The sequence below is a fragment of the Chinchilla lanigera genome, unplaced genomic scaffold (assembly GCF_000276665.1).
Source record: "Chinchilla lanigera isolate Chin_1 unplaced genomic scaffold, ChiLan1.0 scaffold00100, whole genome shotgun sequence".
Lineage (NCBI taxonomy): Eukaryota > Metazoa > Chordata > Mammalia > Rodentia > Chinchillidae > Chinchilla > Chinchilla lanigera.
In genome coordinates this window covers 7,447,008-7,470,893 of record NW_004955501.1, presented here as the reverse complement: position 1 = coordinate 7,470,893, position 23,886 = coordinate 7,447,008, and the positions used below count along the sequence as shown (strand labels likewise).

Genomic DNA, 23,886 nt, shown 5'->3' with positions numbered 1-23,886 from the left:
TTGGAAGCTTTTGCAGTTTTTACTCTGTATGTATGTCTGTTTTGATCTGACTTAGCTCTCCAGTTGAATCATTCAGTTCTGCAGCGTATAGACTATGGACTCTGTGTGTGTTTGTGTTTTAGAAAATGTTGGTTAGTTTCATGAATTAGGTAGTTTAAAATGTAGGTTTGATAAATGTAAAGCAACTGTGAGGAGATGAAAGCTATTCACAAAATTTAATTTTGCCGTGGTGGTGCTGGGAATGAAACCCAGGAACTTATGCATGAAAGACAAGTGCTGCTGCTGAGCTGTATTCCCTGTCTTCAGGGTATTTTTAAGGTGAAGCAGGAAAAATGTGTGAAAGCCGGGACCATAGACAACATGTGAAGGATGTAGCAATCTCTTAAGAGGATTTACCTTTAACTGAACTGGGTATCTTTCTATGTTTTGTAATTCTCAAGGTCAAAACAAAACTAAATAATTCAAAAACATTTTATGATGAAACAACTTTTCTTATTTAACTGTCGAAGATTAAATGCCTAGTAGCATAAGAATAATGCGGGATAATTGCCAAACTGTTTCACATACCAGCTGTGATTTTTAATGATCCCACTAACAGTGTAGGAAGATTCCAGCTTCTCTGGTTTTTCTCCATCACTTGTTTTTGGTTGTTTTTGACTTTAGCTCTCCTAGTGGGTGTGAGAGTAGTATTTTGTTGTTATGATTTACATTGCCTCATCTCTCATCTTCATTATTAATTTTTTCTCTCTTCTAATGGACTTATAGACTTGCAGTTGTTCTATTTTAAAAATGAAAACAAAACTTTAAAAAATTTTTTTCTGTTTTGGAAAAGTGCTGCTTACAAAAAGATAGCTAAGAAATAGACAGCTGTCCAACAATTGCTTGTTTTTTCTTAAAATGAAAGAACGAATAGGATATAAAGAATTGCATAAGTAGAGGGTCACATTAGGAACATCAAAAGGTTATTTTCAGGAAAATAAATGCAAACTTAAAATTTCTGATTAAAAATTCTTACAACTACTTGAGGGCTACCACACTCTCTCTTTGGTGGAGAAGCATGACCTGTTACTGTAAATCATTACTCCACCACTACAAGCACCTTTGAACAGTGATGGGGAGCTTTTTAGAGAATGAGTGTCCAAAATGCACCCCAAAACCCACTTATTTATTGCAAAATGACAACCTGCAGCTTTTAGTTTAGAAAAAACAACTTATACATTAGTATCTTTCGTTTAAAAGAAAAGCACAATAACAGAGCTTTCAATGATACAAGAAGCTTTTTATTGGAAGGTAAAAGTTTTTTGGCATGCTTTTGTGTGCTGTTACCTCATGCTCAGCTGCTAGGGCGATGCTGGGCTGACTTTGCGCATGCTGACAGAGAAGGCTTTGCATGCCCACTACTGCCTTGAAACATAACTTGATTAGCAAGTGTCTGCCTGGAAAGTTTAGGGATGGTGAGGCAGATACCCACAAAGAAAAACAAAATTTGACAACAAAATTCCTTAAATGAGGACAGAGGTTTTTCAAAAAGTACAGAACCTGGACTAGAAAGGCTGGGAGATCATATAATACAACTGTATGATGGGAGGGTGGGGAGAAAAGAGGGTCAAAAATGTCAAAATGGTAAATATGTACTGATTCCTCAGTAATGTAAACATCATGTATTGTAAGCATGTACCAATAAAAACTGAAAAAAGTACAGGCATATATCCAGGACCCAGTACGTTGGTAAATGGCAGTGAGGGTGAACCTATGGCATGCGTTCCATAGTGGGCTGTTATCGCTGAAAGTGCTGAGAGGTTCATCATCACTGCTATGGCATAGCTAGTTTAACCCCTGTTTCTGTATTTATACAGACAGAGTTACAGTGCTAGCTACCAGTGCACTGCCTTGTCTAAGACCTACTTATCTTACTAGGCTGAAACTACTACACCAAAATTTTCCATTACGGCATTTATGCCGGTATAAGAAGCTTATCATACAAATTACCAAGTCTGCTAGTCCTAGACAGATAACTTCCAACTCTTATTTCTGTCTCTATACCTTTTTCACCTTTTTCTTAATTTTAGTTTATCAGTGTAGCTAGTACGTAATGCTTATATTCCTTGTGGGACTGTGTTCTTTGACAGTTTCTCTATTATGTAAAATACAGGCAACATCTCAACACTTTTGCCCCTCATTTTGTTTGTCTAATATTATTATATATATGCATTGAAACAAGAGACCAAAACCACTGGACAAGTGAACATGATGGGGATTAGAGGATAGAAAACTGATACAAAACCACAGACATACAGATTTTACCAGACTCCTCAAGGATCCACCATGTAAATCTTCAGTACAGGTTGCAGCTCCCCGAGCGGCTCCCCGCCATCTATCACCTGTATTCTTGAATTTATAACGGGGGCCAATGTTTAGACTTGTGTTTTTCAAAATGAGTCCATAATTGGGTTTGGAAATTGAATGTGGTTTGAAACATAATGTAGCAAGCTTATCCTGACAATTAAATTTGTGTTATGAGTATCTTTAGGATTTATCCTTGTAACATTTTCTTTTGCTATGCTGGGGATCAAATCACAGGGCGGCCTACACAAGGTAGGCAAATGCTTTACCATGGGAACTTCAACCCCAGTGATTTTTTTGGTGACTTTTAAACAGAGAAAATAACACTGTCCTTGAAGAAAGATGAGGGTTTGAGAAGGTAGCCCCTGGGTAAAAATTACTGATTGCACTTGGAATTGGTTGGATTTTATATAGGAATGAGAAGCACTGCCACATCACCCCCTAGACAGCTGCTGTCTGAGATTTGGCACATTATGTGCTGTGCAGAATGACTTTAGATCCAAGCCGTAAAACTCCTCCAGCTCGTCATGAAACAAGTTTCATTTCTCTGTAACCCAGGTGATTTTTTTACCTGCAGATAGGGAGCAAGCAATAGCTGCAACTCAAAAATGTCAGCCATATTTTCATTGGTCTTAAAGAGGTACAGTTTTTTTCTCTGTGAGCTCCAAGAACTGGTTCTTTCTTGGAGCTGGAATCTTGTTGATGGTCCCACTTTCTGTCTCTGTAGCTGCCCTGTAGAGCTGTCAGAGTATACAGGCTGCCTCCACATAGGGAGCTTTATGTCTTTTATAATAATCCCTACAGTCCTTGTTTTTATTGCTTTCTTGTGTTTTTGAATAAGTTTCTGTTGCTCTCTAGAAACTCCACTCAATGCTTGCCTTGGAGTAACAGTTAAACGTCACTCTGCATTCTGGGCTTTCCAGTTGGCTCCGCCTTCTCCACTGACAGACATATGTGAGAGAACATGTGGTTGCAGTGGGAGAAGATCTCAAAACAGCCCTTCATCTGTTTACAGTTAGCACCATTCTTTCTTAGTGTCTTGTCTTATGCTTTCTAAATGAAATAATCTGATGTCCTTCACTGGAAATTCTTCAGCTCTTTTGGGTGCATGGAATGCTATTGAAGGGTTTTATGCAAACTGTTCAAATGTCCATAGACCCACTCTGTGAATCAACTACCAAAGGATTACTTGAAAATTTTATGAGAGAAATTCTCATACTGCATATTGGGTTTCAGGGTTAACAATTTCGCTATCTTTTTGTTTCTGTTTTGTTTTGTTTTGTTTGTTTTAGGAGACTGGAGATAGAACATGTAGCCTTGTGCATGCTAGGCATGCACTCTACCACTCACCTTTACCCAGCCAATATCCTAATGATAGGAAGTATATTTTAATAAAAAAACTATTGTAAATCCAACTTTACTTACCTTGATAGTAATTTGGTTCTGAATAGACTGAGCTCTTATTACTGTTGGGTCAAATGCAATTTTAGTGGGTTTAGTCTGCAATTAACTCTGCTTAGGCAGTATTCTCATTTTATGTATAAACTTTTTGAGGTACCTTAGAAATAAGGGATTTTATTAATTTCATTGTCACTGCTTGCAGTATAAGCATCTTCCTTAATTTTGCTTTATAATTTTAGAATGTAAAATGTTAGCTGGTTTAGTTCTCATTGTTTTAAGTCATTAAGTTTTCTCAAATGTTTAACTTGAAAATGGTAGTGAAACCTTAGCCTAGTTTGTTTTATGGATTTGAAATAAGGACACTTTCAGCTGTTGTAACACATGCATATGACTATAAAATCCCTAGTGTCGTCTCTAAGTCTTTAAATTTTTAAATTATTTACAAATAATATGCTGCAAAATAATTTCAAGACTTTTCATGAAAGCAAGGTAATGTACAATTTCCTCAGAATTTTTAGTCACTAATATTTCTTTACTAAGAGTTGAAAAATGCAACTACTCTTTGCTAAGGTGTTTAGACATTCAACAAAGCTCTTTCAATAAATGAGATTAGAAAACTAATTTTGGTTCCAAAACCTGTCACACTAAAATACTTTTTTCCTCTTAGCTACTTACTTTTTTTTTTTTTCCCCAGAAAATTGATTCTGTATGTGTGTAGGCCTCTCTATTGACACCCCAATAGTGATAGAATTTTAAAATAATTGTTCTTTGAACTCAGTTGTTGTCTTAGGGAAGTATTTTATATTAAAAGTTGATTATTCCAGTTTGAATGTATTTCATATGACAGCTTAAGACCTCGCTCTTGCAGTAAGGCGATCACTTTAGCTGCAGTATTGTAATCACATGGCTCTGTGGCAGTGGAGTGAAGTGTTGTCTTCTCCATAGTTGCAGTAGTGGAGGGAGGGGTTTGTCTCCTTTTCTCCTACTTGCTCAAACCCTTTTGTCTATAAGGAGTCTCAGTTTAGGACCAAAGACAAGTCTGAATTGGGGTTTATTTCTAGAATTAACCTAATATCTAACCCAATTAAAATTAGCATACTTGGGATTTGTTGCTAGAGTTAAACACTTTTCTGTAGGTATTTGCTTATGAAACTGCACCAAGTAGGTAGATATCTTGGTTCCTACCTGTTCTTGTGACTCACTCTGCATGTTGCTCCTTTACTAATCTGTGCATCCTCTGCTTGTCTGGTCTCTTGTTTTTCATTTTTCTTCTAGCTTGAGAATAGTCTCTTAAGTCTGATTTGCTGTCATGGTGCTTTGGAAGAATAGGCAGCTGTCTTTTCTGGGTAGAAAAGAAATGAGCTGATCAAGGGGAGTAGCAGTTAAAATAGAGAAAGTTTAGCTGTTCCTTGTTCCCTGTGTTAAATGTAATGAGTTTAGAGGATTACGATTATGTATAATCATCAGGATCTGATAGATGGGACATCTATTTTACTTTCTACTCTTACGTTCATGGGGAAATAGAATCTTTTCTTTATATAATGTAAATTTTCTTTTGTTCTGCTTGCCACTGATGGTTTATTTTTTGAAATATATTTGCAAGAAATAGAGCATGTGGTTAATATAAAGGTATTTAAGGACTTAATACTTGTTGTTAGTCTGAAAATATTTTTCTAAGCATGGAAAATAAGTTACTGAGAATATTTGTGTTTTCATTTATTATTCTAGACTATATTACAGTTACATGGTATATTCAAATATTTTTGCTTTGGTTTATTTCCTAGGTTGCACGTTTTCAAAAATTACCCAATGGTGAAAATGAGACAATGATTCCTGTATTGACATCCAAAAAAGCAAGTGAATTACCAGTCAGTGAAGTTGCAAGCATTCTCCAAGTAAGTGTGTAGTGGGGAGGAAGGGAAGAGATCATGTAAAATTAGTGCCACATAAATCAGTACTGTCCAATGGAATTTTCTTGGATTGGTCTGTGTAATACAAAATGTTAGCTATAGCATGACAATTGAATTTGAATTGTGGTTAAACCTGACTGAGATAAACATGACTGAATATCTTGCAAAGTGGCTAATACAATGAAGGAACTGAATTTAATTGTAATTTATTTAAACAGCTGCATATGGCTAGTGGCTACTTGATTAGACTGTGTAGCTGTAGATCATAAGCATTGCCAAGAATCATTAGTATGATATAAGTATTAGGTCAATTAGGAAATGAATCAATTTAATTTGTAATATAAGTAGAATTAAGAGTTTTTATCTTTTTTTTAAAATGGGTTTTCTAAAGTAAATGTTAAGTTCAGAGATATAAATAAATTTTAATTGTTTATATAATTTATAAACAACATGAAGAAGAGAATATTTTTAACTTTCCCTTCAGACATTAATATATTTTGTGATACTAAGAACACCGATATCTATTTTTTTTTTATTTTAAAGAGTGGTTAAAAAAAAAAGAACAGTAGCAACATACCAACGTTACAGACTAAACAAAACAAAGCAAGAACGTTAAAAATGATACAGGGTTTCAAAACAAAAATGATGGGGATTAACAGTGATTGTTATATAACATATTGTTAGGGGCTGGGGATTTAGCTCAGCGGCAAAGCGCCTGCCTGGCAAGCACAAGGTCGTGAATTCGGTTCCCGGTACCGGAGAAAAACCAAAAAAAAAAACAAAAAACAAAAAACATATTGTTATCTTCAGCTATGTTGCTTAGATTACTAGATGTGAGAATGGAAGATTGTTCAAACCATTGAAGAGAATAATAAAATAATTGTTAAATAAAACATTAGAGACAATACAGTTTCACTAGATGATATCCATCTTTGAGTTTCTTTCCCCTCCCCTCCCTTCCTTTCCCCTCCCCTCCCTTCCTCTCCCCTCTTTTCTTCTTTTCTTTTTTCTTTTCTGAGGCAAAGTTTTGAAATGTAGTTGAGGGTGGTTTTGAACTCACTATGTGGTCCATTCTGGCCTTGAACTTACAGCTGTCCTGCCTCAGCCTCCTGAGTGCTGGGATTATAAGTATGTACCACCATGCCTGGCTCAGTTTTGAGTTTTTTTAAAAAAAATTATACTGTTTTAAAACTGCTTATTTTAAATATGCTTAATTTTTGAAAATGTTGCTTATTAATCTATTAGAAACCTTCTGGGCAAGGAAGTTAGTTATTTTGGAGCTGCAGGTGATTGCATTTTTAATGATAGTTAAAATCGAAAATCATGAGAGACAGTGACTGAAAGATTTGGTGGTGTTGGCATAGATGATGTTATGCTGTCCCAAGGACAAGTTCATCTTAACTTCATGTTTAGATTAATTCAGGAAGCACAAATTTCTAGTGTGAAATAATTTCTGCAACCCCGGAGCACACAGTAATACCAGCCTCAGAGTTTTGATAAGCTTAGAGAACAAGGAAGATATTTATGGCCTACTGAATATATTTTTTGGAGAAACTAGTTTTAGAAGCAACAACAATAAAAACAGAAAAGCTAATTAAATATGTAGTGATATTTTACTTTACTGAGGCTGGTTTGTATTCCTTTTTCCCCCATAGAAAAATATAAATTTGTTTAACCCTATCTTGTTGCTTATAAAAAAATCAATTTTATTAAGGTATAATTTACATAGACTATATTGCACTGATTTTATGTTTTTTTTTTGTTTTTTGTTTTTTTTGGTTTTTCTCCGGTACCGGGAACCGAACTCACGACCTTGTGCTTGCTAGGCAGGCGCTTTTGCCGCTGAGCTAAATCCCCAGCCCATGAACTGATTTTAAGTGTACAGAAAACATTGCATTTTGACAAGCGGAGCAAACACCACAGTTCAGATACAGAATATTTTTATCACTTCAGAAGGCTCCCACGTTTCCTTGCAGTTCATCTTGTCATTCTTTCGCCACTGAGCAACTTTCTTTCACTGTAGACTAATTTTCAGGTTTTATAAAACTTTCTGTAAACGTGATCATATACTATATACTCCTTTGTGTTTTTCTTCTTTTGTTCTCTGCTAATACTTTTCAATAACTTTTATGTATAAACTCTTAATAGGCTGATCTTCAGAATGGTCTAAACAAATGTGAAGTTAGTCATAGGCGAGCCTTCCATGGCTGGAATGAGTTTGATATCAGTGAGGATGAGCCACTGTGGAAGAAGTATATTTCACAGGTAACATACTTTTACTTCTCTCTCTATGGTATTATGTATATGGACTTCTGTTATGTAGTTGTTTACTTTTGTGAGGTTACTTATGGAATAAAAAATAACTTAAAAAATTTTTTACCTAAAAATTTCCACTTGTTAGGGTTTACGGTTAGGTTGGAATTCCTGTGATTTTTAGTTTATAACTTAACAAGGAGCATTTTCTAGTTAGTAGATCACATAAGGGTGATTTGATTTCCTGTGCAGATATTAAACTTAATACTTAAATTATAGGAATGCTCATTTTTTTTTTTTAAGTAAGCAAGGCAAGCTTAGAAAATGAGTAAGTTTGATAATTTAAACTCTGACTCTGCCTGGGTATAAATTATACCTTCATTTTATCAGGTGTATAATCTTAGCCTTTCCATTATAAAGTGGTGCTAACCTAAGAAGATAGCTCACAACAGATGAGGGCTACGTGTGATTATCATTATTTTAATCTTTTAGGAAAGGCTTATTGCAGAATTTTTTTTTATTTTAATAACAATTAGTTAGTATAAAAAGTTGTAAGACCTGTGCAACTAGTAGGGTTGGTTCTTTTCAATAAAGAAAATTTCTGAGACTTCTAACCTATGAGCTCTTCTTTTAGAAAGATTTGTGTCTAACTTTGCAGAAGGGCCTTGCCTGCTACTGAGCCTGCACTGAAAAATCTTAACTTGGCAAATGCATTTGTCTAAAATAGCAAAATCAAAATTTGAGGGATTAAAAACACTCTGTGTGTATGTGTTGTTTTATGGAATAGTGTTTACTGTGCAGAATTGTATCCTCACATAGACCTTTCCATCTTTACCTAAGACTTCAGAAAGTATAAGGCAATGTGATTTGGTGTTTCTTTTCCCCCTTGATCTTGTTATCAAAGCTTAAGTGCCCACCTCTTGGGATTTTCATGAGCATGAAACAGTGCTTGTAATGTAGCTAAGCACAAGCAACAGTTGACAGTAAATGTCAGTTGTTAATCACAGAGCACTAGGTGACCTTCACTCCTTTGAGAAAACACTGAATTTGTTCTGTGAAGACACCTGTTTGGTGCCCGCCTCTTACCAAGTGGTGTGCTTAATTATTACTCTGGTACAACTTTTGTTTTTTGGGGGAGGGTGTGGGCTTTGCCTTCAAAGTGTGGTGGTTAATAACTAACATTTGAATAGGGTTTTATGGTTTACACAGTGCTTTAATATTCATTCTTAGTTAATCCTTACCACAAGTTCGTAGATCTAGTTCCATTTTACCATGTGAGGAATCTGGAACTTAAAAAGATTAGGTTACCACACAGGTGACAGACCTGGAATCTAACCAGGTACTCTGCGTCGTGTTCTGGTGTCAGCCTTGCACTATGTTGCAGTTGTAGTTTTATTTTGGTAGAGCAGTGATTTTTTTTCCTTTAGTTATAGGGATCACTTGAGCATGTTTAAAAAATACTGAGGACTGTACCCAATACCCGAGAATTCTAGGGTGAACCTGGGCATTGGTATTTGTTAGAAGTTCCCTGTGTGATTCTGATGTGAACCTCACTGTGCCAAGGAATTGACTATAAAGGGGGTTAGTGGTGATGGCCTGTAAACTTGAAACTGTCAAATACAGGGCCTGCTGGGATAGACTGTCTATAACCCTTTTACTTTGCAACTTTGACAGTGGACCACTTCCGTGTAGGAAGAGATTCTAGTGTCAGAGATTTAGCTGTAGGATTTCCAACTGGAATGATTGGGGTTGGCTTTGTTGGTTGTTGATTTACCTCTGCCTGATTGGGTTGGTCGTATGGTCCTCTTTCTTAGATATGATTTCCTCTGTCAGATAGATACTAAGAAACTCCTCAGTTTTTTCTGTGAATAGGACCTTACTGTCTCATCTGTCCCAAGCTGTCCTTAAGGGTTATTCCTTTAGTGTGTGGGCCACCACAGAATTGTAGTCAATACTAATTCACTTACTTGAATGTTTGAATCTCATAGCTTAGGTATTCTAACTCATGTTTAAGCTAAATCTTTGACTTAAAAATCATTTCTAATTTTATTAGAAATTCAGAAGAGCTACATTTATCACCACTATTACCGCTAAAAATACATGCCTACCATAAAAAATTGGGAAATTCTGTGTTTAAACTACTGATACCTAATTTTGTCTTTTTCTGAAATGGAGCATTTAGGAAGTTTTAACTCTGCCTAAATATGACTATCGTTCCCTTTTGGGTTTGGTTAAAAGAGGAGATAATAAACCAAATGTACACTCATAAATTTCTAATTACATCCTTATGGGTTTTTTAAAAGCTGTTGCTGAGATAGAACAAAACTGTCTTTTATACAAAAGAGTGTTGAATTGCTGTCTGTTTTTACTTTCAGTTTAAAAACCCTCTTATTATGCTGCTTCTGGCTTCTGCGGTCATCAGCGTTTTAATGCATCAGTTTGATGATGCCGTCAGTATCACTGTGGTAAGAAAAACATAGTTTCAATCTGTTGATTAATTGTAGAAGTTGGTTACTTTTTATTTTGTAAAATAAATTGAGAAATTTTTGGTTAGTGTCCCAATCTACTTTTAGTTGTAATAATCTTTTATTGTTGTCATTTTTGAGATGGGATCTCACTGTGTTGCTCAGACGGGTCTTGAACTTCTGGGCTCAAATGGTCTTCTTGCCTCAGCCCCTGAGTAGCTGGTTCTACATGCCTGTGCCACTATGCCCAGCACTTTTTAGTAGTCTTGAGTGATGTTCAAAGGTCTGTGATAGGTACCCATGAAAATTATTCCACAATCTGATATGAAATATAGTAATTTTCTAGTTAATTTAAATTTTTTTCCAACTTAAAATATTTTGACTAATTAAGCCTGACCTGTGAGGTTCAGAAGATTCTTTAACGTTGCACACAATATATACTATGTACGGTTTTCTTCTTGCCAGCAAAGTTATTCAAGCTTTGCTTAAATTATTTTTATTCACATCTCATCTTTCATTATAGTATAAAATGTATACCAGCTACAAAAATTCACTAAAAGTTTTTTATGCTGAAGACCACAGTAGTAGATATTAATGTAGTGCTTTAGTATTCTTGAGCTGAGTGCTTGTGAGTGCCCTTCTCTAAGGGGTTGTGAGGTTAAAACTATTTTAATAATACTAAAACATTATCTTTCTTTTTAAGTATAGATTTTGCACCAGTGGCACAAAAGTCATGGTGTGTGAAACTGTTAGAGCCTTATTAGTATAAATCAAAGTAATAGCCCCAAACTGTAGTGGTTGTCATTATCTTCTTTCATTGTTTCTCCTAAGAATGTTCTTGATAGAGCTGTAAAAATTCATTTTTTAAAATCTTGATCCTTGAATACACACCTTTTTTATAATCTGTGTAGTAAAATGGGAAGAATGTGTAATGGGCATGCTAGACAAGCCCTATACCACTGAGTTTTGTATATTGAAGTAAAATGCTACTTTCAAGGGAAGGTGATTATTGTGAGGTGAACTAGCTTTTTACTTGAAAGGATAATGTTTTTAATGATAAAATTCAGGCTTACAAACAATAATTAGAGGTCTGGTACATTTATATACATTACCATAAACTCTGGATAGCTTCCCAGTGTTTTAAGAATTTATTCTAATGAGATTGGCAGTAATTTGAATAACTTGTTTTTTTAACAGTTATGAATTATGTCGACCTTAAGATTTGAATAGCCAAGAGAACCAGTATTTTCCTGATGACCAGTGCCATGATATTTCAAATGTTCAGTAGTACAAGGTTGATTCACTATGCAAGATAGATCCGTGAATTTTTATATAACACATTTTATGAAGAGTTCTTTGATAACAGTTTTATATTCCACATTGCAGATTACCTCCAAGTAACTAGTACTTAAGTTTTAGAGTAGTACCTAAGAATATCCAGAACTATCTGGAAAAGCTAGTAAGATAGTTCTGCAACTTCTAGCTGCTTTCTGTCTAAGGTTTAGTTTTCTTTGTGTGTTAGTTAAAAAACTCCCTTACTCGGCTTTTGCCTGAACCATGTAAGGCAGTGGATTTAGCAGATTTCCATTAAGTCAGACATTAAAAATAGAAAAGTTTGGGTGGGAGGTGTAGCTCAGCGGTAGTGCCTCACATGCATATGGTCCTGTGTTCTTTTCGCAGCGCTACATAAAAACAAAGGAACAAACACTGGAGATTATCACAAAATGTTTTTTTTTTTTTCTTTTGCAGTGCTAGGGATCAAATCCAGGACCTCAGGCATGCTAGGCAAGTGCTGTCCCACTGAGTTGCATTGCCAACCTAGTTTTTTTTTTTTTTTTTTTTTAAATGTATTTTTCCTAAAAGCATTACTTGCATTAACATGTAGTGTTATCTTTTAATTTTTAAAGATAAATTAATAAGTAGAAATTAAGCCTATGTAATTTTAAAAGTAGTTGAAATCACCAGATATAAATAACCCACATAAGCAAAAGCTGGACCTTAGTAAAAGGGTACTGAGATGAACTGTCAGAGTGCTCTCCCTCTCAGAGTTGTAATTTCTTTTTCAGCTGATTTCAGTGTTTAAGGTCTGCTACCCTGGAACTGCATTTAGAAAAATAAAGTAAAGACAACAGTTACTTCCTGTTAATATTTGATTTAAAAGGCTGTCTTTGTTTTGTTTAGGCAATACTTATAGTGGTTACAGTTGCCTTTGTTCAGGTAAGTAATCTACTTTTGCCAACATAGAAATTTTATGTTAACTACTTAAATAAAATGAAAGTGGCTCAGGGAAAGTGTATAATTTTTGGGAGGTGGTAATGTCCATTGCCACAGTTCTTTGTTTATGAAATACTTTCAAGTAGAGACAATTCTTTGAAGAGTTTATGAACCTAAAGACTGGTTGGATGTAGGTAGATGAAGAAACTTTTTGATTTGGTGTTGGGGTAATTGGAGCAGATGGAAACAGAAAAGTACCGTAACAGAAAGAATTTATCAGTAATTTTTTCAGTTAAAAAATTGGGCCAGGGGTTATGATTTTATAACACTTTTAATATTTATAGAACAAAGTTTTGATGAAACAGAGTTTATAATTAAATGGTCAATTTATCAAGTACCATCTGAAGAAAATTCTGTTGATTTCTGAGTCATTGCCTTAGCAGAATGGTATACTTGTTTGTTGAATTTTGTCTAACCTTGTTTCCTTTGAGGTTTTGGTGATAATACGTTTCTAATCAGTGTTTATTTTCCTACCCACCTTTTAAAATTTCTTACTCTTCAAGAGATGTTCTCATGTGGATCAAACTTCTTGTTCAGTGTAGCCTTTGAAACAACAAAAGAAACAAATAAGGAACCTCTTTTATAAATTATGGTGAATAATGTAAAGGTGATAGGATTCCTGTGAAGAAGTATAGTGCTAAATAAAAACGATGTATATGTAGTTTTATGTTTATTTAAATGTCTGAAACTGAAAGTTTTAGAATAACATTTCAAAATCTTGGCAGGGCACATTTTTAGCGTTTCTAAAACATAGCTAATAGGAGTCAGGTTGAGAAAAAATATAATGCTGTTGTATAATCCTGAAGCTCATGCTGTTTTGATTCTTAAATTATAATTTGAGTGATTGTGAGTATCCTCATACATACTATTTTTTTCTGGGTATTTTTTGCCATTGTTCTGTTCTCTTAAAGTAATCTTTAACATAGTTTTACAGTAATTGTAGAAGTAGTTGGAGTCAGTTTCGTGGCAAGTTTATCTGTTCCCTGAGACAGCCCTGTTGAGGAGGAATCACTTGCTGGGAACAGATGAGTGTTGCTATTGGGAAGGTAAAGTTGGTTAGTCTAGCATAGGTCATTCCAGTCTGGGCATCATTCAAGACAGCTGTTCATTCAGCCAAATAAGTAGTGTGACCCTTGGACCAGTAACTAGACCCCTCTTGCATCTTTAAAAGTGTCCTTCTTCTGAAGAATTCCTATAAATAATAGCGCTATGTATGGAGGACTTTAGTGAATAACTTGTTCTCTTTGATAAAGAGCCCTTACCTTCAAAACACTCCACAAAATTGCAATTTAGTGTAAGTTTATAGGGGATTTTACAAAAGGATAGTGTGTTATATACTTTAAATGCAACAACTAGTACTGACTGGTAAATATCTTTATGATAGGTTCATTTGATAGAATCCTCATAAAGGGTCAAAACATTATAGAAAGCTAAGTTCTAATTGTTAGATTTGCTTTCTTAGCTAATTGTGACCCCTTTCCCTAGGCATGGGAAGCCAACAAAATATTCTATAAATACAAATTTAAAACCTTCTCTAGAAAGTCTCTGTTTACTATCAGTTGAACCTACCATAATGCTTTCAAGAAAATCCCTTATTGCAGATATATCGAAAATCTCAGTATTTTTATCATTTAGTACTTTTACCATTGCTTTAGGATAAGAATCCTCTTTATATTCTTTTCATATTTATGTCTGCCTTTCCCCACATCTTCGTCTAATCCCCATACTGATATAGGAAAATAAAAACTCTTAACCTGAATGATACCTAGGACAAGTTCATGTTCTCTAAAATTGAAGAATGAATTTTAGGAACACGGAGGTTAAGAGCAGAATATATTTATTGAGGGAAGAAAGCTTCTGTCCAAGAGAGGGACAGAAGGGGGCCCGATTGGGTTGCCAAGGACCTTGCCCTTCCCAGGGACTTTATAGAGCAAAACCCCAAGGTGAGGTGGGTCCAAAATAGGGGGAAAATGGGAAATTACAAGGTGGGCATGAGGTGGGACAAAACTGTGGTCAGCCGATAAGATTATAGGTATAATTGTTTAGGTAAAATTGAGTAAACTAGGATCAAATGGGGAAGCGAGTCAGTCACATAGCAGGCGGGCATGAATTCAGAACAGGGGCTTTTCCTGTAGGGGGTTGGGCTAGTGACTCTTTCTGGCTTTTTGAAGGTGGTTGTTACCTATGTAGAATATCAATCCCTGATGTTCACAGCTAGGGAGGTATGTGGGTGCATTTGTTTAGTCCTTTTTTCTTGAGGTCTGGCCCACAGGTATCTTACCTTGTCTTTTATGTTGGGTCCTTTGAGGGCCTGGCTCTGTCTGACTGCCTATAATATTTCTATCTAACTCAGCTGCCTATAACAATACCACTTCAGTCCTTCTCAGCCATATAAATAGTAATAATTGCTTTGCGTAGTCATAATGATACCACCTTACGATACTTGGAAAAGATTAAGATTGGCAGCTTCTGTGCAACTGGTGACTAGGATTGGTATTTTCTGTCCTTTGATGGAATTTTTGAATAAATCTTTTGAATTTGTTACTACCTTTGGTGTATTTGGAGGGCTTTTGTGTAATTTTTAAATTTCTTATACTTATCTCCTGTCTAATTAGAGGTTGATATAGTTTTATGTTATTCTCATACAGTGTTGCATTTTCATTTGATGTAGTTTGTGATAGGTGTAAAATTTCAACTAGTACTAGGACTGCATTCATTTCAAAACCGCCTCCCCTCATTTGTGCTGTTGTCTACTTTCTTTTTAATCTTAGACCAAAAAAGGTTGATGTACTTACTGTGAGTATGGAGCCAAACCAACGGTGATGTTGCCCAAAGCCAAACTCTTCATAGGAACATGATTATATAATTTAGTAGGGTGAAGGGCGTCTCCGACACTCAGCTGTTGTTGCTGTGGAAAGAGAAGTCTGGAGTGTGATAGGGCTGGGTCTCCAGAAAGTTTTCCCTTTCGTATAACTGAGGAAGATGGGAAGACTGTCACTGCAAGGCCATCTCACTCATGTTCATCCTGTGTTCTTAAGCAAACTTTTCCCATAAACCATTGCAGTTAGCATGGGTTTAACTCCTCAGAGCAAATGTTACATATTCATAATTTGAGTTCTTTGGCTCTTGAACACCAAATGTAAAATTAATCTTAATTATAAGGCCTAATGATCTTAACTTTTTTTTTTTTTTTTTTGGTTTTTCTCCGGTACTGGAAACCGAACTCGCGACCTTGCGCTTGCCAGGCAGGCGCTTTTGCCGCTGAGCTAAATCCCCAGCCCCCGATCTTAACTTTTAATGACTCAAAATTATGTACTCTGGGCACTAATCCGTTTTCATTTTCTTCTAATATCAGGTTTGCATACCAAATATGAAAATGTAAAGTTGGCAATATTAGCAGAATTGTTTGATCACTACAGTTTAACACTTTTAAATATGGAATGAGTTTTTATGGGTAGGAATACAAGCACAAATGAAGAAAAGGATAGGAACATAAATGTTTGCATTTCTTTATACATGTTTTTGTTAATATTAAGTTCTGCTTTCTTTTTAAATAGGAATATCGGTCAGAAAAATCTCTTGAGGAATTGAGTAAACTTGTGCCACCAGAATGCCATTGGTATGATTGTTTTTCCTGAGAGGGATTTCTACCACTTTAAAAATAGAAGTTGAGGGGCCGGGGATATAACTCAGTGGCACAAGTGCTTGCCTGGCAAGCGCAAGGTCCTGAGTTTGATTCCTGGTACCAAAAAGAAAATAGAAGCTGAGGGGCTGGGGATTTAGTTCAGTGGCACAGCGCTTGCCTGGCAAGTGCAAGGTTGTGAGTTCGATTCCTGGTACCGGAAAAAAAAACTAAACAAAAAAAAAATAGAAGCTGAGTGTGACTAGTATAGTGTACATTGTTGTCTTAGCTTTGACCATAGGAAGAAACTATTAATCTGACATTAAACATTCCTGCTCTGATAAATTTAATTGTATATATCTAGATATATATATCTCCCCCATCCTGGTTTTCTTTAACAGGATCTCATTATGCAGTGCAGGCTGGCCTGGAACTTACAACCCTCCTATCTCTGTCTCCTGTGTCACCATGTCTGGCTATTTTGATATTCCTGAGAGACAGCTGTGTTCAGTAAATGTTTATGCATGTGCATGTGCTGAGCACTGTTCTTCGTAGAATGATGAAGAGTGCAATGAAACACCTGGTTTCAGGTGTTCACATATTATATTTGAATAGTGTTAGTTTTTAAAATCATTCTACATCATCTGAACAACTTTATTAATAAGAGCACACAGATAGTCCTTTTCTTGCCCCTGGCAGTACCGGGGGTCAAACAGAGGGCTTCATAGACTCCAGGCAAGTGCTCTGTATGGAGGTCATTCAGCCCTCTTCTTGGTTCTTACATTTGGGTTATCTCCTTTCAAAGCTGCAGTAATGCAATGGTTTTCGTCAGTCAGGACCACAGGAGATAATTGTCTTAGATAAGTATGTGGGCTTTTCTCTCACTGTGGTGGTCTCTGTTTGTCACAGCGTGCGTGAGGGAAAGCTGGAGCACACACTAGCCCGAGACTTGGTTCCAGGAGATACCGTCTGCTTGTCTGTGGGGGACAGAGTTCCTGCTGACTTGCGCTTGTTTGAGGTAAGTCTGAGGATCTGTTTGTGAGGAGTAACAATATTTGGGTGTTGATTAAAAAATAAACCCTAGCAAGCATGAAGTAGTAGAAATTAAAAAAAATTAAAGCAGCTGATAAAATAAACAGTAACAGTTTTAGGGATCAACATGATTGAATCAAAACATTTGCTATTCTGTTTTAAATATTGACAGAGGTAAATGGTTTTTTTTCCCCTTAAAATGTACTTGTTTGTCTTATAGTCTTTTGAGGTACCCATTTAGTGAATCAGCAGAGGTTTGTGAAACCTGTGTGTTAGGCAGTATGGGAAACCAGAGATATGATAGAGTTCCTTTAATTTGGGAGCATACTACATGTGTACAAAATAATTTACCATAAAATGAGACAGAATTCAGTAATAGAGTAAGAAAAGGTAAAAAAGTACAGTATAGAAATTTACAGAAGGGAGAGGTTGGGTTTAGTTGAAATCAGAGAACATCTTAACACAGCATGGCTTTGGCGGTGCTAATGGAAGAGTAGTACTGGAAAAAGATGGAAAGGATAGTGAAGCAACAGTGTTCAAATCTGTGTGAGCTTTCCAGTGCAGGTGCTCCTTGACTTAATACAATGGGGTATATCTCAAACCCATCACAAGTTGAAAATACTGTACATCAGAAATGCATCTCACATATCTAACCTGCCATCATTGGTTTAGTGGCACACTACACTATGGAGTGCTGTAGCAATTGTTCACTTGGCTGTGTGGGGGCCTTGGCCTAAAGTTAACAGCTGCCCAGCATCACAAGAGAGTGTCACACTGCATATTGCTAGCCTGGGGAAGTTCAGAATTCAGAAGTCAGAGTAGGTTTCTGCTGAGTATGCATCATTTGCTTTCTCTTTGTGACACAGTGTTTTCCTAGAGCAATGCAGCTCAGCTCTTAAAGTGTATAGGATTCATCTAGGTTCTGGTGGGGCAGTTCTAGGCTGGGACCTCAGATTTTTGATACCTAACCAGTTCATGCCAAAAGTGCTGATCCATCCACTACATTAAAAAAAAATAACAAATTTTAATTGTAGCTTTATTGGAGAATAATTCATATATCATATAATACACACATTTAAAGTATACCATTTGGTGGTTTTCAGTATATTTATAGATAAGCAACTAGTTGTAGAACATTGTCCTTTCTCTTCAAAGAAAACCTTACCTTTTAACATTCACTGTGTGTATATTCTCCCTACCTTTGACAGTCACTTGCTTGCCACTAAAATACATTTGCCTATTTTGAATATTTCATATAAGTGGGATTATACAGTATGTAGTCTTTTGTCTCTGACTTCTTTCACTTACTGTACAGTTTTCAAGTACATCATTCAAGTATTTCATTGCTTTTTATTGCCAAACGATATTCTGTTCTATCAATATACACATAGCTGATGAGTTTAGTTCATTGATATTTAATATGATTTCTTGTGGGGAAGGTGTTTGGTGTTTTCTGTTTGTGTTACAGTATTCTTCCTTACAATGGAGTAACTGTTCTCATAGCTTCACTAGATACTTCAACCTCTAGATATTTCTGAGCCATATAGGTACTATGTTTTTTCCCTATATGTTTTTACATAAATTGAATACCTTTTTCATTTTAGCTAAGCATTTTTCACGTATCACAGGTAAAACTTTTGCAGTTAGAGGCAAAACCAGCAAGGACTTTTTTTTTCCCCCTTAATTTCATGGTTAGGATACTCGTTCTTATCACAGATCTTAGCAACCTTAGCATACTATTGTTTTTCTTTTCTTTAGTCATGAATTTGTTCATTTAATAGAAGTACTTTTGGTTTCACTTCAGCATATCTGAATTCCCAGCATCACTACTGTACACTTTGATGAAGAGTAAAGTAAGAGTTATATCAACTCTAACCAGTGAGATACTGAGACAGACAGTTGCTCTGATAACCAAGGCAGCTACTGAGTAACTTAAGGGAGGGTAGCATATACAATGTGAATATACCAGGTAAAGGAATGATTTTCATCCCAGGTAAGTTGGAATGGGTGGAACAGGCATTTGTTGAACTATATAGAATGGTATGCAATTCAAATCTTATGTTTCTGAAATTGTCCATTTACGATTTTTGGATCATTGTTAACCATGGGTAATTGAAATGCTAGGAAGCAAATCTGAGTGAAGAGGGAGCTACTGTATATTTTTTATGTTCCCCAGTTCCTCCAATCTGCCCTCTTTCTTGTTTGGTTGATTTCCATTTTAAATTATTATTTTTTTTTTTATTCCTTCCTCAATTCCTTTTCCTGTACATTATTGTACTTTTATAGTTATTACCATGCATATTACAGTTAGCATACTTAATGTATACACTCTTAATTTGAATTTCTACTAACTTTAGTAATATACAAAAACTTATTTTTGTATATGCTAGACGTTCCCTGACTTTATATAGTGGTACCTCTGTTCACAAACGTAATTCTTCCCATCATCTGGTTGCAAACTGAATTGAATAAGTACTGAATCAAATTCAGTGATTAGGTTCAATGTTGACCTTGTGGGGAAATTTGATTCTGTTCTCCACCAGTTTGGTTTGTGACCAGAAACGTGGAAAAAATTAAGTTCATGAACTGAGGTACCACTGTGTTACTGTCATAAATTACATTTTTATACATTGTGTCCCTGTTAGTATAGATTTATGAGTATTTTATGTATGTGCTTTTTTAATCATACAGGAAGCAAAAAGAGGAGTCACAAACTTGGAATATAAAATTCCTTGTTTTATGTTTGCCTACATGATTACCTGTATTGGAATTCATTATTTTTTCATTTGGTGTTGAGTGACTTTCTCTTCTTCCTTTATTTTGACCTGTAAGACTCTTTTTTTTTGAGCTTTTCTGATGAGCCAAGTCTTGTTAGTGATGAATTTCCTCAGCTTGTGTTCATCTAGGAAATGCTTACCCATTTCTTTCATTTTTGAGCAGAGGGGTTTCCAGATACACAACTCTTTTGAGATTTCTTTCTATCACTCTATTGCATGTATTCTTCATGGATTTTGATAAGAAATAGGCTGTGAATCTGTCTGAATTTTCCTGTATGTGATGACAATTTTCTCTGTTTTCAGGAGTCTTTGTTTGTTTTCAGCATTTGATTAAGTATATCACTGTGATGTCTTTAAGTTTGTTTTGTTTGGAGTTTGTTGAACTTCTTGGTTGTATGGGTTCATGTCTTCCATCAAATTTGGAAAGTCTTCAGCCTTTATGTCTTCAGATGTTCTCTCTCTTTCTTTCTGTTTTTTCCTTGTAGGACTGCCATAATGTGTGTGTTGTTGTATTTGATAGTGCCTCACAACTCCATTAGACTCTGTTAATTTTTCGTTTGTTTTTCTTTATGTTTTTAGGCTGGTGAATTTCATTTGTTTTGTCTTCCAGGTTGCTGATTTTTTTCTGTCAAGCCCCTCTAGTGAATTTGCCTTATTTCTAGGGATTGAACGTAAGGCTTTCACACTGAGCTATATCCACCCTTCTTAAGATTTTTATTGTGAAACAGCATCTTGCTAAGTTGCCACATTGCCCTGGCTTGTCTTGAACACAGTCTTCCGGCCTTAGCTTCCCAGAGTGCTGGGATTACAGGTGAGTGCCATCTCACCTGCCTAAAGTGTTCATTTAAATTATTGCACTTTATAGCTCCAGTATTTCTAATTGTTTTCCTTTTCATAATTTCTGTCAATATTCCCCATTTGTTCATAAATCACTCTCTTGGTTTCCCTTAGTTCTTCTTTGAGTGCATATTTAAGACAATTGACTTAGTCTTTTTCTCTTAAGTCCAGTGTGTGGTCTTCCTCAGGATGGTTTCTGTCAGTTTATTTTTTTTTTCCTATGAGTGGGTCACCTTTGTCAATTCTTGTTTGTTTTTGTTGAAAACTGGGTATTACAGTGTTTTAACTCTGGTTACAACAGACTTCCTTTTTCCTTGGTTTTGTTGTTTTTGATTGCTGAAGGCTGAGGTCTGCTTTATTTAGTGAATTACCCAATTCATTTTTGCAAAGACTGTATTGCTGAATGGCCACTGAAGTTTCTGTTCTATGCTCTCAGCAGGCAGCCTTAACTTTCAGAACACACACACACACACACACACACACACACACACACACACACACACACACACACACACACACACACACACACACACACACACACACACACTCAGACTCACATACACTCTTTTTTTCTCCTCACTCGCCACTCTGCTTTGCAGCTGATGTCTGAGCTAGGACACTTCATGCTGTGCTAGGCTGCCTCCAGCTCTGCTTTTACCTCCTATTTCTGCTCAGTGCACCTATCTGCCGGAGGTACAGCCCGAAGGACTTTTCAAGTCTTTCCTGAGTGTGTATCTGTTCTTAGTCATGTACATTGTACCCTGTGTTCCATAGTGGATGCGTTAGACCGCTGAAGCATTTATTCCCCCATCAGACTTCCTTATCACCTTCTCCCTTCCCAGCCTTTTGAGTGTGCGTTGTTGCCCTGTCTTCTGTATCTTGCCCCCTAGTATGTTTCTAATCTCTTGACAAATGCCATGAAAGTCATGCCATTTCTGGGTCATTGTGGGAGTGTAAAACAAAGGTCAGCTGCTGCATTACTCATTCAGAGAAGTGCTGGGCAGGTCAAAACACACTGTATTTTAAGATAGAGGTCGACAGTAACGCCCTGACACCAGTAAGCTGCACCAGTATCACACGCTGCTGTGCTGTAGTCACAGCTGCTTCTGTCTGGGGGAGGGCAGATAGTGGGTAAACGAAAGTGCCCCTCTGCTTTCTTACTGAGATTCAGGGGGCTTTTTTTTTTTTCTCATTAAGTGGTTTCCTGATGCTCTAGGTTTTTGATTGCAAAGTTGATCCTGTCAGTTTTGGGCCATTTATTATTTTAGTTATAAGGACCAGTTCTTTGAATGTCCTACTCTACTAGTCTCTGTTGAGTCACTCCTGAGTTGCAAATTCTGATACTGAGATCAGTATTTTTTTTGTAGGTGTAATGAATGGTTGATACTCTGTGTCAGCTTGAGAAGTCTAGAAGCTTAGCTAAGTAACTAAGCAGTTCTACATCCAGAGGTGTAGAGGACATGCCCTTACCTCTCCGTTGTTATTCATTGTGTCAGCTTGAGGTTAGAAGTTCAACTAAGTGACTCAGCAGCAGGCCAGGATCCTCACTTCGTAAACATCCTGAGTCTGTGCAAGAGAAGGGCAGGGAGATGGTGTGGGTACTACAACTATCCCAGGGCAGATAGCCTCCTTAGAATATAAAGAAGGAAAAGAGGCTCTCCCCGCTTCCCCCTTGCTCTTGCTGCTTTTGCTGTCTCCTGCCCCCTTGAACTGTTGCCCCTGTGCCATATACCACCCTGCTTTGGAACCAGCAGATGATGGACTGAAACCTCCACAAATGGTGAACTAAATAAAACTTTCCTTCCTTCATTTTGATACCAGGTTTTTTGTCTCAGCAGTAAGAGACTTGCCTAAGACAGTAGGTAAGTTTGGTAAATTGATTAGGAGTATTATGTTGCCTTTTTGTGATTTATTATAAAAAGTTAGCTTTTAAAAGTTTTTGAATTATGCCGTTTACTTATAAATTTGCAAAAAAGACCTTTATACAAACATCTTAGGAAGTGAAGATTGTGAATTAGTTGGAGGAGTGAGTACAGTGTAGAAGGTCTGAATCCTATGATATATTTGTACAATTTAGGAACAGTCCTACTCGACAAAAATTGCTTGATGTATTTGATTTGGGAATGTCTGTTTCTGAAGTAGGTGTCATTATGTATCTCAAGAAACTGCTCCAGAGTTACTTACCACGTTGGGAGTGCTTGTTTTCTTAGATTGTATGAGCTTTAGCTACTTAAGTTTTGTTGTTGGATCTTTATAGTTCAGTACTTCAAAGAAGTGTGAACTGAGGAATGCTATCGTGTTGAACGTGTTGAGAAGTGGTAAAATTCAAAGACAGTACGTCCTGAGGAACAATGAGACTGAAGTAACCCTTCCTCCTCTTAGGCTTTTTCTCATGTCTTGTCAGGAAAGACTTGTGGAAGTCAACCCCTTTTTGAAATTTGGTGGAATAGTAATAGTGAAGTATCCTGGAAATCCTTTTTAAACTGAATACTGGCCTTTAAATTTTTGATAACTTGGTCAAGTTGAATCTTTGTGCTTCAGTCAGAAAGTTAGCAATCCATGTAGGCATTTACTAGGTCATAAGGTCAATTTCATGTATCCTTATCAATAATTTTGTAATACTTAGTTGACTTGGCTTTGAGTGTTAGTTAATAAGTTAGAAGTCATGAAGACTTTTTAATTACACTTTCTTCACCTGGATAAATGGAGCAGAATCTTACTTTTGAAAGCAAAATAAGAGATTCTATGGTCAGGCAGCTGCAAATAAATATAGGGGAAAAAATCCAGCTCTAGCTTGCTTTTAATTCAGAGAGTGATTGCTTCAGTGGCATCTTGTGGAGCTATCCTCACTGATGGATTTATTTGTGGCCATCATTTGTTCCACATTACCTGAAATTTTTTAAGTAGTCACTTTCTGCCTTTCAGGAAACCTTTATGACTGGTGTTTGTTTTCTTTTTTTTTTTTTTTTTTT

The 23,886-nt window shown here is 36.2% G+C and overlaps 1 protein-coding gene across 3 annotated transcripts in view; it reads left to right on the top strand.

Annotated features, from left to right (window-relative positions):
* The window catches only part of Atp2c1 (ATPase, Ca++ transporting, type 2C, member 1), a 137,133-nt gene that overhangs the window by 48,896 nt on the left and 64,351 nt on the right, over positions 1-23,886 (top strand). For all 3 annotated transcript variants that reach the window (XM_013505734.1, XM_005406844.2, XM_013505732.1), the window contains exons 2-7: positions 5,529-5,639; positions 7,803-7,919; positions 10,283-10,372; positions 12,554-12,589; positions 16,204-16,265; positions 17,178-17,286. In XM_013505734.1, the coding sequence (XP_013361188.1) occupies positions 5,529-5,639; positions 7,803-7,919; positions 10,283-10,372; positions 12,554-12,589; positions 16,204-16,265; positions 17,178-17,286 (525 nt within the window). The remainder of the gene's footprint in view (positions 1-5,528; positions 5,640-7,802; positions 7,920-10,282; positions 10,373-12,553; positions 12,590-16,203; positions 16,266-17,177; positions 17,287-23,886) is intronic.